The sequence below is a fragment of the Rhea pennata genome, chromosome 21, assembly GCF_028389875.1.
Source record: "Rhea pennata isolate bPtePen1 chromosome 21, bPtePen1.pri, whole genome shotgun sequence".
Lineage (NCBI taxonomy): Eukaryota > Metazoa > Chordata > Aves > Rheiformes > Rheidae > Rhea > Rhea pennata.
In genome coordinates this window covers 2,464,196-2,481,201 of record NC_084683.1, presented here as the reverse complement: position 1 = coordinate 2,481,201, position 17,006 = coordinate 2,464,196, and the positions used below count along the sequence as shown (strand labels likewise).

Genomic DNA, 17,006 nt, shown 5'->3' with positions numbered 1-17,006 from the left:
TGCAGCCACTCTACGATCCTATGATTTATTCACCTTGAATTGTTGTAGGACTTAGCAGTTCTCCCCAGAAATAGGGCAAGGCAGACGCAGTCTCTGACTAACAGTTCAGTATCCACGTGAACTTGGGATCTTCAAATACATGGTTTCAAAAAACAGGTAACTAGAGCTAGAACTGCAGACATCTGGGAGGTTGGAGGGGGTAGGTTTTGGATCAGCACCATTTGGAACGGACTGATAATTAAACTGGGGAGTTGGTGAAAGTAATTGTTAATGTGAGGAAACCCTTTTAAGGGATAAAGGCAGTGATCCTGATGTTAGTGCTTGAGTTGACAACGTGATGTCTTGATGTAAGAGCCTTGTTCTTTGCTGTCCCCTCAGATTGCACCAAGGCCTGGCTGCTTTCCCTTGCACTTGCTTTTGACAGCTGTGGCTTGCAGTTTTAAGATGGAAGTCACACTAACAGCTAGCCAGATCAGGCAACGATTTATTGACTTCTTCAAGGAAAACAAGCACACTTATGTGCACTCTTCTTCTACAATACCCCTGGCTGATCCCACACTGCTTTTTGCCAATGCTGGCATGAATCAGGTAGGATTCTCACTCTGGTACTGTGGTTCTTATGGACATTGCCTGTAGCAGCTGAAATCTATGAAGCTGTCTGCAGAGCTTTTGGAATGCCCTCCCCTTTTTAATAAGCTCCTCCGGGATGCCTGAACTTACCAATAGTTTGTCAAGCTCTAGGTGCAGTCTAAAGCCTCTTGTAGCCTCTTAGATGGCAATGCATTTGCCTTTCTCCTCTTGGATAAACGCCTGCTCCAGGTGTGACTAGCTCTGTAAACACTTCAATTTGCAGGGAATTCAGTTTTCTCTTCATATTTTAGTGGCTGGTCTCTGGGCTGAGCTTGGTCACATTCCTCTGATTTCATTTTAGTGAGGTTAAGATTTGTCCCTTTATATCCTGAAGACAGGGTTTTCAAACAAACTACAATCTCTTCCATGGATTGTTGGAAAGACATTGCTGTTTTCATGATTCCCTTTAATCGCTTTGTTATAAAGAGGTAGCTGGTGCATCTCCTGGAGTCCCCTGCTCTATTGCAGAGTTGGTAGAAACACTAGGAGAAGTTCCTGAGTCTGCTGGGTTGACTGTGCAGCCATGGGAGCACTGCCAGTATCCCTTCCTTGACCCTTTGGACCACAGCTGGTGCTGCAAATAGGTGCGTGAAGAATCCTGGCACAAATGACTAATAACTATTTTAATGAGTGGTTGGGGCTGGGCTACTGAAAGTGCTCTGCAGGAGATCAGCACACAGTTTTTGCTAACTATATTGCCAGCTGGGAATCTGGCTGCTTTCAGTCCCTTTGGAAGTCCTGGGGCTTGATGTGCTCCAGGAACACGTACATGTGCTGAGTTATGGCCAGTTTTACTCCTCCTTCCATGTAGGAGACAGCAGCCTTGATGTTTCTGAATGCTACTTCAGGTATGTCCAGGCTGGTGGCATATCACCAGGTGGATAAAACTCATTGCCTTGCTTTTGCTAGCAACATTTGAAAGTGAGCTTATGATATTTTTCCTTCATTTAGATTTCTTTCTTCTTTTTCCTCTCAGTTCAAACCCATCTTCCTCAATAGTATTGACTCCTCACACCCACCCGCTAACTTGAACAGAGCTACCAACACTCAGAAGTGCATCCAAGCTGGAGGCAAGCACAATGACCTGGATGATGTGGGAAAGGACGTCTACCACCACACATTCTTCGAGATGTTGGGGTCCTGATCCTTTGGGGATTATTTCAAGGTAAAACTGGCAGCTCTGAATCTTTAGCGCAAAGTTGCCCATCTCCATGATTTCAGCAAAGTGTTTGTCTACAAATGTACCAAGAGGAAAGAAAAGACCTCTACTCAAGAGTAGTTCCAAAGGTTCCCAAGGCATGTTGTGCTCCTTTGGAATAGATGAACATGGAGTAAAAAACCCACACTGCAGGATGTTTTGAGATTAGTCTCTTAGTGTTTACAAAGGTGCTTATATTCTCACAGCTGGTTTGGTGTCTTCAGGTAGAGGTTTTATTGGCAGTAGCCATGGAAAGTTGCGTATGCTCTGACTATGACCTCAAAGAGGAGTGATCATAACGTAATGATATCGTTGCCCAAGCTTCTTGCTAGAGGAGGGTTCAACTTCACAAAAGGGATGTTAAGAATACAGTATAACAGCAGATTTCAAAGGGTTTTTTTTTTAGGCAGAGAACCTTCTAGGGGCTAATTTGACTGCATTTGGAAAGCCATATGAAATGTTCCGTGTACCTTGTGCGTTACATATATTAGTTTGTATATTTCTTGTAACAAAAGTCTGCAAATTCTTGACTGTTTCCTCTGTGGAGAGCTGTTCTGGTCCAGCTTCTGTCTGGTAGACCTAATAGCACAAGGAGACGTCTGCAGAGACTTGGCTGAAATGTTGTGTGGAGACTAGTTTCCTGATCTTCTGAATGACCCTAAGTCAGGCATAGAAGGTTTCTGCATGTTTGAGAGACTCCCTGGGTAGACTGTAATCAGCTAGTGAGTACAGCAGCTGATACTCTGCATGGGCAGGTGCTGCATGTTGAAGAGAAGCTTCCTTTTACTTGCTTACTTCATCTTTCCTTCTACAGGAACTTGCTTGCAACCTGGCTCTGGACCTTCTCACCAAGGAGTTTGGCATCCCTATTGAAAGACTCTATGTTACTTACTTTGGTGGAAATGAAGCTGCAGGGTTGCAACCAGACCTGGAGTGCAAGCAGATCTGGCTGGATTTGGGGTAAGGTCCTACAATCAAGGAAGCTGCATGTTTTGATAAGCAATAGGGAAGGTATCAGCTAGGCAGCGTTGGAGGCTTCTTTTGTGGCTTGAGGGGGACAGATGTCTCTGGTCCTGCTTGCCCAAGTGTGAGTGTACTTCTAAGTTTTGGTAGTTCTACCCAGTTTAGCCAGCAGATGCAAGAGGTCAATACTGTTGAGGAAGGTGGGTTTGAATTGAGAGGAAGTGTAAACCAAGGAAGGCATCTGGGACCTGTCTCCAGCACTCAAAAGTACAGCTTTGTGTTGACAGGCGCTCCTTTGCATCAGGAAATCTTTAATTTTTCACAATTTATGCAACTGTCTGCCTTTGTTCGGAGAAAGGTGGCAGAGTAACAGGCATATCTGGCATATCACAAATAATGTTTGCAGGGTGGTAGAACTGCAAAGCCAAAGGGAAGCACTAGTGTTAGATGGAAGAGGCCAAGACCTGTACCCTAGATCTTCCAATTCAAAATTTCTTGTATAAGCTTAAGAACATAAGTGCCCTGCTAGGGCAGACCAACAGTCTTTTCGGTTCAGTGTTTGGTCTCTGACAGCAGGAGGAGGAGATGCTGTTCAAAAAGAACAGGCGGGCCTGGCTGTGGTCTGCACTCTTTTCCTCATCCATTTCCAGCATCTGCAGTTGTTGGATTAAGGACAATAGAGCGTGTGACCACAAGGCAGGCAAGGAAGGGTTGGCTACTGGTGACACTCAGAGTTCATGAGGGGTTAAACAGGATAGATTTAATAAAGGACTTAACGCTCCAAACTGCACGGGAAGCCCTGGGAATTGCACAGAGGAGTCACTGATGGGATGCTGCCGGAGGCATGGGTCAGACACACGAGTGGGACGCCCAGACAGGACTCCACTTGTATCCTAAGGGCTTCTTAGTCTACTAGAACTGTTCCCTTGTCTCTGCTTTGCTAAGCCTGAGTAGCTGCTGGCCGGGAAGCAGCTAGACATTGTTGACAAAATGGAATGTGCATGCCTGGGCATGATGGGAATTTGGTCAATGTGTAGTTTCACACGCTGGGCCTGCTATCATGTACTCTGCCAGTCACTGACTCTTCAACAGATCTTCTGCAGGTGCTCTCAGTACAGAGGGATACCCTTCTATTCTGTATATGTTGTAGGGACCTGCACCTCTAAAGTATATCTGATCCTACTTTGAGCCTGTTGGATTTTTGTAACTCTCAGTCATAGTCCACCCTCAACCTCCTCCCCTCCAAACTGAAGACTCTTATTATTTCTAGCTTCTCCTTGTAAAGCAGAAGTTCTACCCCTAGGTAGTTTTAGTTGCCCTCTTCTGTTCTTTCTCTGCCCCTGCCTCACCCTCCGTGAGATGTGGAAACCAGAACTGCACTTAGCAGTCAAGCTGTGAGTATGCCAAAATTTGATGTAGCAATGAAATGCCTTTGGTATTGTGGCTGTTGCCCCCTGTGAAACCTGTTATGAACCCCATGACACAGATCTAGACTGTGGGGCAAAACCTGCCTAGCATGCATTAAAGTGAGATAGCCCCTTTTGTTCCTGACTGAGGCTTCACTGAGAAGTTCTGTAGGCCTCTGCCTACTCAGCAAGGAATCTGGGTGGTAGGATCATGAGAATTAAGCTCTTGGCTTGGTTTGTCACAGGACCCTGACCACTCTTCTGCCCATTCAGGGAATTGCTGAACTGAAATTTCTTTGATATAGTCCTCAATTCATGGGATTCCTACCTTGCCATGAGTCTCTGTTGTTCAACAGGAGTTTCTTATTACCGGCTGGCTGAGAGTAGGATTCTGCCTGGCAATATGAAGGATAACTTCTGGGAAATGGGAGACACAGGCCCCTGCGGCCCTTGCAGGGCCTTGCAGCGAGATCCACTATGACCGCATTGGGGACAGAGATGCCTCGCACCTGGTCAATCAGGATGACCCCAGTGTCCTGGAAATCTGGAACCTGGTGTTCATACAGTTCAACAGGTGGGTGAGACCTGCATTTCCAGGTGGCTCCGGTTTTGCATGGGAGTTTACTCAGGCGGTGTAGTTAGTGATGGCTCCTAGCACAAGACCACATTTTTGACCGTTCTGCCCATTTTTCTTCTGAGCTGCTGAATGGAGAGCACAGCTGAACTATGAGTCCTGGGACTTGCATTTATCCATGCTGTTCCTCGTTAGACGTGTAGAGTCCCATTAACCACAAGCCATCTCTCCTGTCAGCCTTAACCCCACCTTAGCAGTTTGGCCACTTTCTCGGCCCTCTGACTCAGATGTCTCTTTACTGCTTTGCTGTTTGCTACAGCCTCATTCCTGTACCTACAAACACCTTCAGCAATTTAAGCCTTGTAGAAAGCTTTTGAACTTTGGTATTGCAGCACTGAGAAGTTAGAGGAGTAGTGGCGCTTGGAGGCTGGGCACGCTATCGTTGACCGAGGGAGGATCCATATGAGCCTTGCTCTTCATTCAGTCCTGCAGGGTCACCCTTCAGTGTCTCCCTGTCTCCCATCAGGGTCTTGAGGTCAACAGGTTTGGGACTGCTGACCATTCTTTTTTTTCAAGAAGCTGTGCACTTTGCAATGTTCTGTCCCCCAGCCAGCTTGAACAGAAAAGGTTGGTTATACCTGGTTTTGAGGGCAAATTAGGAATGATTCCTCAGCTCACTAGTAGGGGTTAAGTAGGAAAGAGGTGCCATCCTGATCTGGGTCTAGGTTGTTGTTGAGGTTCTTGTTAATTATATTTTATCACAGATCCCTTGTGTGTGATTTGTGTATGGGCCTGTCTCTTAAATCTTACGCAACAAAATCTCATGGAGAGGAGAGATGGGCATGTCTCTGCAGTGGCTCTATCCCTAATGGCTTGTCTTTCCTTTTGGGTTTGGACAGGGAAGCTGATGGGAGTCTGAAACCTCTTCCCAAGAAGAGTATTGACACTGGGATGGGTCTGGAGAGGCTGGTTTCTGTGCTGCAGAACAAGATGTCCAACTATGACAGTGACCTTTTCATTCCTTATTTTGAAGCCGTACAGAAGGTATGAACAGGGTAGTCTGGGCTTGAAGACTGACCCAGCTTTGTCTGTTTCCCTATTTCCTGGACCCTCAGGGAGATGTAGGGAGGTGATTGGGCAGGGATAGTGTCTGCAGATCTCTGCTTTCCCAGCTATGGTGAGCTCTGCAGATTTGTCCTTTGCTGAGGAGGGTAGAAACTCAGGCTGGCCCAACTGGTTGCTACCTTGGGGTATGTTTCCAGGGCAGAGTGAGGGACATGAGCAGTGCAGCTTTCCCATCTATTTCCTGTGAGCTGTCCTAATCGTGTACTCCTTGGTCATCTCTGACAGCGGGAGATGCTCTGGCCAAGAGCCACCCTTTTGCCAATGATAGATAGCACATGTTGCCACTGAGTACTAGACTCAGAGACAGAATTTGTCCTTCAGACTTCTACCCAGAACCTCATGTTGTGCTAATCTGCAGAAATCCCCTGCAGAGAGGAGATCTCTGCCCTAAACCATGAATGGTCACTTGCAGAACCAGTGTGCAATTACTCTGTCTTCCTGGGTGGGGAGGGCTGTTACCAGTGCCAGGAACTAACTGTCATGAGCCCTCTGTGTAATACACATTTATTCCTATGGAAGTGTCAGAGCTCTCCAGAGGCAGATTGTACTGGAGAAAACACGGAAAGCTCAGATACTTCCTGATCCTCAGAAGGATGTGGGGCAGAACTTCAGAGTTAGAGCTAGAGGGCCACCTTTCCATATGTTAAAGCCATCGGCTAGGCAAAGCAAGTGTGTTCTTGTTGTTTTCCTGCTGTGTGTGGATGTGCTGGAAGCCTGACTGTGAGGACCTTGGCCCATGGTGCAAGATTTTCACCATGTGCAGCCACTCCATTATTACAGCAGTGTCTTTCTCATGGGTAGAGATAGAGACATCCCTAAAAAAGGGAAGCTGGGACCCACATGACAGAATTGGAAAGGCTTTTTCCTGGGCAGGTTAATGCCAGGCTGGAATCTATGAGCCTGTGCACAAAACAGATGTTTTCTTCTTTGGATCTCTGTTCACTCTGTCCCTCTCCCTACCTCTGCTCCCTTGGGTTTTTTATGTTGTGGTAATTTTACTCTACCTCCCTCTGGCCCTGGACATCCTTTGGCCCTGCAAATGCAGGCTGTGGCACCATGTGGAGCCCAGCAGCTCTTTGTCTTCCCTGGATACATCAGCTCACCTTCTTGTAAGAGGAGTGTGCCGTCTCTGAGCCCTGGGAAGGGAGGGGAGATGAGGCTGACTTGTTAGGTGCTTCCCCTGCAGTTCTGCCACGGTGCTGATCCCCCCCGCTCTGCCAATTGCCTCCTCTCTGCACAGGGCAGTGGTGCCAGGCCGTACATGGGACAGGTTGGTGCTGATGATGCAGATGGCATAGATATGGCCTACCGTGTGCTGGCTGACCACGCACGAACCATCACGCTGGCCCTTGCTAATGGGGGCAGACCTGACAACACTGGCAGAGGGTAAGAAGGGAACTGCCATGCTGCTGCTGCTTCTGTTTTGTTCAGTACAGCTTTCCTGAGGGGAGTGGAGTCTTGTGAGACTGTGAAATGTCTTTGAAGGCATCACTAGAGCAGTAGATAGAGGAGTGTTTGCCACAGTATATTTGAAACCTCAAAAAGCCCTGCAGCACAGTCCCCCAAAAGATGAAGACACGTCAGTCTGAATGCTCTAGTGAGTACCAGTCCCACTGTATCAACCCCCAGAAAGGATCATTATGGACAGGTGGACACAGAACTACACTTGCAGTAATGCTGCTGTCAAAAATGTAATGAAATTTGGGCTGGGGCACTGTGCAGTGGGTACCGCTTGTAGGACTGGTTCTGGGCACCTAGTGAGTCCGAGGAACAGGGCTGAGGCCAGGCACTTCACCTCTGGCTTGCTGCTGGTGAGAGCAGTTAGTTGAGAGGAGAGAGGATAAACAAGCCTGCATTCTTGGTCCTGGAAGGGGATGCTGGTAGGTGGATACAGAGGGATCTTATGAGCATGAATCGGAGATGTAATGTTAGCATGAGGGCTTGTGCTATCTCCTAGGTATGTGCTGAGACGGATTCTCCGACGGACTGTGTGCTACTCCCATGAGAATCTCAATGCCCCCAAGGGCTTCTTTGCTACACTGGTTGATGTTGTGGTACAGTCATTGGTAAGTTCTCTTTTCACTCTGCTATATGTGCTAGCATGTGCAGATCACCATGCTGAAGGGCTAATCCTCTTGGCTGTTTTAGGGAGGTGCCTTCCCTGAGCTGAAGAAGGACCCAGATATGGTGAAGGACATCATCAACAAAGAAGAGGATCAGTTCCTGAAAACGCTCACCAGAGGACGTCGCATCCTGGACGGGAAGATTCAGAGCCTGGGAGACAGTAAAAGCATCCCCGGTAAGGCTGTGACTTCTTTCCAGATGCACCAAAAGATGTTTATCATTTGGGGCTGAGTCAGGGCTTGGCTGGGCTGGGAGCTGAGAGCTGGAGTCAAAAGCCTGTTGCTCAGCGTAGGGCCACCTCATTTTTCTTTTGTCTGTGTTCGCTTCCTTAGATCTGCAGCAGCCCAGACACAACATGGTAGTGTGATCTCTCTGCCCTGAGCATGCCAGTGAAGAGCTTATCAGGTGTTCATGTTCACCAGAGACTTGTTTTCTACCCTGCCAATTACTGACTGCCATAGCACAGAGCCAATTAGGTGGGACAACCAGTTGAGAGCAGGAAAAGGGATATTGGCTCAAGGAACAGGAGTGCTGACTGCTGTTTTTACTCTGCAGGTGACACTGCCTGGATTCTGTATGACACCTATGGTTTTCCTGTGGATCTCACTGGGCTGATTGCAGAGGAGAAGGGCTTTGTTGTGGATATGGAGGGCTTTGAAGAAGAGCGGAAAAACGCACAGGTAGACAACAGCTCGAGGGGGCACTGGTCTGAGAGGATGCAAGGAGAATTCCCAATCTTTAAGCTTCTGGTCATGAGACTGCTCCTTTCTTATGTGTACACTCACACCTCTGTGCCCTATGGGAGAGTCCGGAGCACACCACGAGACTTCCTATGGGACATGCCTTTCCTGTGTAGCTGAGGCTGTGTTTGTACACTAAAGTTGTGAGGCCTGTGGCCTCGAACTCAGCCTTCAGACAGAATTACTGAAGTCCTGGGAGCACCTTCCCTTGTTCCCATGGAAGTCCTGGGTCTCCCTGTCTGAGAAGCAGAGCGTCCAGTCAGGCCTATAGCTTGGATGTGTCTCCTGACACATGCAGTACAGCAATATAGGGTAGCATGGATGAGCAGGCCAAGTACTTGACCTGCCTGTGCTGGGCTCAGACTTGCTTTGAGTGCCTGCTGGCAGTGCTGGAACAGCCTGCTCTGAAGCCAGAAGAGGTGGGAGCATTCTACCAGGTGGCGGGTGTTTGCCCAGAGCATAGCTCTGAGCCAGGTGATCCTAGGAATGCGAGAGTGAGAGCTGTGTGTCCAGGCTGGTGTGTACAAGCCAGTGCTGAAGTGGGTTCTCTCAAACTTCTGTGCTTGTCACTTGCAGCTCAAATCCCAAGGCAAGGGTGCTGGAGGGGAGGACCTTCTAATGCTGGACATTTAGGCCATAGAAGAGCTAAGGGCCCGAGGGCTGGAGGTGACTGATGACTCACCGAAATGCAGCTACACTTCAGATCCAAGTGTTGCCTATGGTATGAGAAAGCCTTCTCAGAACCATCCTCTGCTGCGAAACCTTTCCTCATACATCTCACAGGCAGGAGCTTCTTTGTCAGGTCTTCCTGGCATTTGCCTCAACAAGGGCCCCTCTGAGTTTACCTTCCTTGGCGCGTGAAAGTGGGTGAAATGCGTGCACGTGAATAGCACATTTGTAATAACTTGAGCAGAGAAAGAGAATTGCAGACTGTCCAAGGGCTGCTCTAGGGACTGTTCACATCAGTTGCTGCTAACCTGATCAGAGAGACCTAAGGGCACTCTTCCCCGCAGCTTCTTGTCTCCACGCTACAGTGTCTACATTTCCTACATGCCCATTGCCAGTGCCACACAACTTTGCAGATGCTCCTCAATCTATTAGTGTCCTTGGCCTGCTTGCTGGTTTTGGCTCTTGCTGCTGATTCTTTGATATAGTCACACATGCTGCTGGCTTGTATTGTGAAAGTGTGGAAAGAAGTGTCATTCTCTGCCTTGAAAAGTATTGAATCAAATTCCCTCTTCCTCAGCTAAATGTTGTCCTAGTTCTTCTTCTTCCTCTTTACACCTGTTTGTGTGTATAACTGCCATGAGCTTGTGCAATAACTGGGAGCCTTTGCTATGAAGTTCTGCTTCTACATGGTATCTGCCAGGTTTTCCTATTCTACTGACACTGCCTGTCCTCCCGGTGACAGATTTTGGGAGCCTCGTGGCCACAGTGAAAGCCATCCGCAGGGAGAAGAAGTTTGTGGAGGAAGTGTCCACTGGCCGGGAGTGTGGGATAGTACTGGAACGCACTTGCTTCTACGCTGAGCAGGGTGGGCAGATCTATGACGAGGGCTACATGGTCAAGGATGACGCCAGCAGGGAGGATGTGAGTGGGCTTGAGAGCCTGTCATAGTCTGAACTGGAGCCTGGGCGGGTGCATTCAGAGAGGAAGAAGGTGTCAAACAAGCTCTAGCAATTCCATGTCCATAGCAGGCGTCAGACATTGCACAGATTTCCTTCTTGGGGGTGCGGCATAGCACAGGTGTGCTGGGGTTTGCTCCCTTGCTTCTTGGGAGGCTTCACTAAACTTCATAACTTCATGCTGCAGTGTTAGGCTGTCACCAGGATGCAGGTGCCTGCAGTGGTGGTGCTGGGACATGGTGCTTCTGAGCCATGAAGTGGGGAGCTGATTCAGCTCTGCCATGCCCCATAACTGTGCCCCACCTTGTCCTTCATTCAGTTCTCTGCTTTGCAGCCTGCATACTATGCCTGCAGGTGCTTAGCTTGCTCATATCACATGTACCAGTCCAGCTTTCCCTCAGCTGAGGCTTTTCCAGTTGCAGTCAAGGCCTCTGGCTAGACTGTCTGTCTCCCCCTTGGTCTGTCTCCCTCTGCTCACTGAATGCCTTTCCCTCCTTGTACAGAAAACAGAGTTCACGGTGAAGAATGTGCAAGTCCGAGGGGGCTATGTGCTTCACATAGGAACTCTGTATGGGAGCTTGAAAGTAGGAGATCAAGTCCATCTGTCTATTGATGAGGTGAGTTAAGACACAGTATAATAGATGGCTTCACCTCTCAATTCTGGGAGGTTTTAGCCATTTCGTTCCATTAGTGCTTCTCTGGGATGAGAGTCTGCTCTCCCTGCAGCATGTGGTATCATGGCTCTTCCAGTTGAGCTGGAGTAGTGGCCCTCCTGCCTGAGATCTGGCTTCTTCCTTCTGCAAGGCAGATAACACCCTGCTGGCTCTGAGCTACGGACACTGGCTTTTGCTGGTCCGTAGCAGAATCATGTTCCGGGCATGACTGGGAGCTGAGACATGTATGCTGCCTCACTGGCTTGGGGATGACAGCTGAGAGCCTGGGTGGGCTGCCCTAGTCCAGACATTGCTGTAGCAGGCTCAGCCTGCCGAGTGAGCGCTAGGCTAAGCACAAGTCTGCAAAATGCATTTCCCTTCCCTGAAGGGGCTCTTCTGGAGCAAAAAGGAAGGCTACCATCTTGCAGCGCTTTTACCTATTGAGGAGGGGAGACAGTGTCTGTGACCTGGTCTGTCCCTGGCCTCTTTCCAGACAGGCCCAGTGAGGGGACATCCTGGGAAATGCTGTGTGCAAATTGGATGGGAAATGCCCTACTCCCTAAGCCAAGGCTCCAGGGCAGTGGATTTGATGAGCTGTTTCTGGTCTCCTCAGGCTAGTTCAGGTTTCTCTTGAAGCTGCACCATAAAATGCACTTCCCTTGCTAGAGACTCTGCAGTGCAAGGCCCTATTTAACAGTGGCTTCCTCCCCTAGACCAGGCAGAGGTCAGTCATGAGCAACCACACGGCCACCCACATCCTCAACTTTGCCCTGCGCTCAGTGCTGGGGGAAGCTGACCAGAGGGGGTCATTGGTGGCACCAGACAAGCTGCGGTTTGACTTCACGGCCAAGGGAGCCTTGTCTGCCTAGGAAATCAAGAAAGTTGAAGGGATTGTCAACCGGATAATTGACGAAGCGAAGGTGGGTATGGCTGTTAGGTTCAGAAGGACCTTGTGGGCTGGGATGGTACTCAGTCAGTTCACTGTCCCAATCCTGTAGAAAGGATCCTGTTCTTTTCCTGGCAGACCAGGCATAGGCTTGCACAGTGTCTGAACTAGCCTCAGTGGATGACTGGGGCACCAGTTTTCAGAAGAAATCTGGTGTGAACCCCATTCATTCTGTGCTTTCTCCTCCCTGTGACTGAACTGTGCAGTGTAACATGGGTTTATGTTTGTTGCCATTCCCCAAAATGTTTCCGGTCAAAGATAAGTTTTGCCTTGGTCACCAGTTCCCATTGACTCTTCTCACATGGACTGGCTCTCTGTGTTCAGTCTTTATGTTCGGCTGGATAGGGACATAGGGACGTAGTTAGGAAAAAATGCCTTGGGTCAAGTTTTTGTATGATCTGGGATGCTGGAAGTTTGGCCCAGCAGGAGTTTGCTGAGCTACTGATGCAGTATTGTGCACAGATCTGAATGACCTCAAGAAAATTTTGATTGATACCTTGCTCTGTTCACTGGTTCTGAGGCCTCTCTAGGGATGGAGTAATTCCTTGCCTGCTCTAGTGTCGTATTAGCCATAAGAGCCAAGGAGAACTTGACAGAGTAGTTTCTCAGGCCTGGCTGGTGATGTGAGCCAGACCCACTATGATGTGAGAGTTGCTCTGCCCAGCACAAGCCCTGTCTCAGAGCAGACCGTGGAAGGAACCCTCCGCTCTGCTTGGGAGTTTGTAGTTAGAAATCACTGAATGTGCAGGAGCACACAGGGTCTGAGCAGGCCCTGGTATCAGGAAACTTGGAGATGGAGTAGCTGTTAAACAATTTGGGATCCCTGCAGCTCAACAAACTGTCACTCCTGTGAGGTACATAACTTTCCTTTTAGGATATTTCAGAGGAAGCCAGGATTCTGTGGGAATGCAGGCCTTTGGTCACAGCTGGCAGGAGCAGCTCTTATCTGCACTCCTTTCCTGTCCTCTGCAGACTGTGTATGCCAAGGACTGCATTCTCGCAGCAGCCAAAGCTATCCAAGGCTTGCGGGCTGTTTTTGATGAGACCTACCCCGATCCTGTCCGTGTGGTCTCAATCGGCATCCCTGTGGAAGAGCTGCTGGCTGACCCCTGTGGCCCTGCAGGCTCGACCACTTCTATTGAGTTCTGCGGAGGGACGTGAGTATCTGGACAGGCAGTGGAAGGCAGTGGAGTGGGTGAAGAGGAGTCCCTGTGGATCCTGAGTTCCTGAAGGTCTGCTGTAATGTGTGCTGGGCACAGAAGGGTGAGAGCTTGAGCTAATGATTATAAGCCTCAGAGTTCCCAGTGCACTGTCCTGAGTAAAGCTGTGTTTCCTATCAGCCTTTGCAGACAGGGAAACTGCCTATACTCCTCTGTCCCTGCCCACACATACAGTCTATGGCAGTGCTGGGAGCATAGTCTTTGCCACCCTTTTTTCCCTCTTAGGCTTTTGATGGCTGAGTTGAGTCCTGTCCCCACTCTTGCTGCATCTCCTTTTATTTTTTTTTTTTTTTTTTCCCGTGCTGATACCTGTTGAGATTTTTAACTGTCTCCTGTGAGTTTGTGTCTGGGTTCTTTCAAAGGCACTTGCAGAACTCCAGCCATACTGGCCCCTTTGTGATTGTGTCAGAAGAAGCAATTGCTAAAGGCATCCGGAGGATAGTTGCAGTTACTGGTGCTGAAGCTCGAAAGGTAAGGGAGAGGCAGGAGATAATCCTCTGTGAAATCTGTGCACTGCAGGAAATCACTGGAGCATGCACACACACATGGTAACCCTCTACCGAGGTTCCTTTCAGTCAAGTTTGGCCAGTATTTCTACTGCGATAACTCAGCGCCACAGGGTGTCGTTATGAGTACGTAAAGGACTCCTGGCTTGAACTCCACCAGCCCAGCCACAGAAAAGGATGTTGCTGTCAGTGAAGGTTGTGCTGGAAGTCTCTGTGTATGACATAGCTGGAGGAGAGAGCTGGAGGAGTCTAAGCTCTAGCTGTCGTGTTAGTGGGGCAGAAGGGCATAGGGTGGATCCCAGAGGTGGCTGCAGGGCGAGCTCACATTGATTTGCAGGATAGGCTGCAGTTCTAAAGTCCTCTTGGGGGCGTAAGTGTCAGAATTTATTCGGGCTTGGTACTGTGCTCTCCGTTGAGTGTGGGAATGGCAAGGAGTCTCCGTGTCTGGAACTGCAGCATATGGTTCTGGGCAGAGGTCAGCTTGGTAACTCTCTCTGCAAAACATAACTTGAATTTTATTCTGCTAGGCCCTCAGGAAAATAGACAGCCTCAAGAAATTGCTGTCTGACCTGGATGCCAAAGTGAAAGTGCAGAGAGCTCCCAACAAGGATGTGCAGAAGGAGATTGCAGATCTTAGTGAGGTGAGGATGGGGGCACTAGGGGGAGGTTCAACTCAGCCTGCCACCTGCCACGTGCACCGCTGGCTGTGCTTGGGGGGCTGGGCCGGGCCGGGCCGGGCTCTTCCCTCCCTCCCTCCCTCTTTCCCTGTTTTCCTCGTGGAGTGGCCGGCTGGAGGATGCCGCTGGATCACCGCCACCTGCGGGGCCCCGAGGAGTCGCAGCCGCTGGAGGTGTGGGCAGCGGCGGCGGCTGAGGAGGAAGACCCATGCACCTTGCGACCGCTGTTCGCGCACATGGGGCTGCTCAGCCAGGCCGAGGGCTCGGCCTACTTGGAGCTGGCGAGCAGCACCAAGGTTCTGTGCGCCGCCTGGGGCCCTCGCGAGGCGGCCGCGGTGGCAGAGCCTGGTGGCGCGGCTGCGACTGGGCGGTTAGTGTGTGAGTTCCGGCATGCGCCCTTTGCCGGGCATGGGCGGCAGGCGGCAGCGCGTGAGGCGGCGGCAGAGCACGAGGCGATGGCAGCGGCACTGCATGAGGTGCTGGAGCCAGCGGTGCAGCTGGCACGTTACCCGCCCGCGCGCCTCGCCGTCAGCGCACTGCTGCTGCAGGACGGCAGCTCCGCCCTGGGTGCCGCCGTCAGCGCCGCTGCGTTGGCGCTCACCAATGCTGGCATGGAGATGTATGACCTGCTGGTGGGCTGTGCCCTGTGCCGGCTGCCCGGTGCCGCTGCCGCCTGCTGCCTCCTGCAGCCTAGTGAGGCCAAGGAGCGCCGCGCTGCTGCCCTCCTCACCGTGACCCTACTGCCCTCCCTCAACCAGGTGTTGGGGTTGCTAGGCTGTGGCCAGGGCGGCCCCCCCTGACAGCTGGGCCCAGGCCCTGCGCCTCGGCCTCGATGGCTGCCACCACCTCTACCCCGTGCTGCAGCAGAGCCTCCTATGCGCTGCCTGGTGCCGTGCCACCCCCTCCACTGCCTGAGCCGGCCTGAAGGGCCCCCTCCACTGCTGCAGGCCCCAGAGGCCAGCAGAGCGGCCTCGTACTGCTAGAGCCCCTGGATTTGTCCCCCTGCACTGCCAGAGGCCTCTCTGGAGCAGTTCCCCACTGCCCGAGCCCACTGGAGCCCAGTCAAGCAGCCGCTTGCACTGCCAGAGACCCCCAGAGCCTTCCTGAGCAGCCCCTCGCAGCACCACAGACCTCCCAGAGCACCCCAGCTGCTGCCTGAGCAGCCCGTGCATATTGCTAGAGGCCCCCCCTCACCTTGAGCGGCCTTCACACCACCTAAGCCCTCCAAAAGCAGCCCCCCCACACACACATTGCCTGAGCTGCTGCGGAGTGGACCCCCTATCACCTCAGCTGCTAGAGCCTGCCTGTGCCCCCCCTCCCCTCCACACCACTGGAGTGCTCCTGGACCGCCCCACCCCAAAAAGGGACTGCCCACACTGCTGAGATCAGCTGCTTTAACCACTGGATCCCCCCAAGAGCATCTTCGCACCTGCTGGAGCCCCCCAGTCAGCCACCCGCACTGCTGGAGCCCACCAGAGTCTACTAGGCCACCCCTGGACTCACCAAGGCCCAAAGCTCGGAGGTGGCCCTGGTGCCAAGGATGAGACTGCCATGTCCAGCCTGTCCATTACCAACACCCCACCACAACCATCCACACAACAGGACTCGAGCAGCCCTGGCAGGAACCATCTATCACTACAGCCTGAGTGTTGCTTGGACTTTACAGAGACTTGCCTGGACAGTGCTTCGGTGTGGTGGAGAGACATGTTTTGGCTGTTTTTTGTTTTTTTTTTTTTGTTTGTTTTTTTTAATATATATAATAAACCCAGCTTTTCTGATGAGTCTTTGGCCTGCTTGGGTCTGCCAGCGAGACATTGAAGGATGTGCTCATTTGCCTGGCACCGCTAGTCCATGGCTACTTGTCCAACTGACTGCCAAGCAGCAGGCTCAGTCCTTCACAAAGAGGGGGCTCTGCGCACACACTTGGACTTTCCTCTGTTGGCTCCTGGTTATGTGCAACTTGGTGTTAGAAGTGGCAACTACAGCAGCAAATTTTGCCCAGTGTAGTCTACCTCTGTTCCTGATGCAGGCAAGACCTGAGATCAGGGCTGCCCTTACCACTGAGCCTAGAAGTGGCCTGGGCCAGGCGCTGCAGGGAGGTTGTTTCTCTGCCAGGAGCACAGCTCACTCAAGTGGCCCTTTTTTTTCCCCATCAAACCCCAAACTGTTTTTGGAAAACAAGTAGCAGGAGTCACACTTGACTCCGTCCTGGTTCTGTTGTGCTGAGCTGTCCCATGAACCAAGGAGGTGCCCTGGCCCTGGGTTGTCACAAGGAGAGAGCAGCACTGAGGCCAAGCAGGGCTGTGCGCAGCCCAGGAACAACTTTCCTTGTGCATTGTGCTGTCAGATGCTTGGGCTGATGCAAGGCAGAATCTTGCGGGCAATGGTAGCAGGGAGGTGCAGAGGCAGATGGGCACTGACTTGCCAGACTCTGAGCTTTGAGTTGTTACTGGGGATGAAGTGGAGCTGGTCCTGTGAGGCCAGCTGCATCATGCTGCACCAGCCTTAGGACACTGAGGTTTGCCTCAGCCCATTGAGAAGGAATATCCTGGGCGAAGACGGTGACTGATGTGTTTCCACTGAGAACGCCGACTTCATGTTCATGCAAAAAAAGCCAAG

General features: G+C 51.0%; 1 protein-coding gene and 1 pseudogene across 1 annotated transcript; both read left to right on the top strand.

Annotated features, from left to right (window-relative positions):
* Window positions 1-444: 444 nt before the first annotated feature.
* Window positions 445-14,342, top strand: LOC134149702 (alanine--tRNA ligase, cytoplasmic-like; annotated as a pseudogene).
* Window positions 14,343-14,506: 164 nt separating this feature from the next.
* Window positions 14,507-15,187, top strand: LOC134149763 (exosome complex component MTR3-like). The gene has a single exon (XM_062592974.1). The coding sequence runs from the start codon at window positions 14,507-14,509 to the stop codon at window positions 15,185-15,187; it is 681 nt and encodes a 226-aa protein (XP_062448958.1).
* Window positions 15,188-17,006: the final 1,819 nt, after the last annotated feature.

Coding starts and splice junctions, on each gene's coding strand:
- LOC134149763 (XM_062592974.1), top strand. CDS start 14,507: ATGCCGCTGGATCACCGCCACCTGCGGGGCCCCGAGGAGTCGCAGCCG.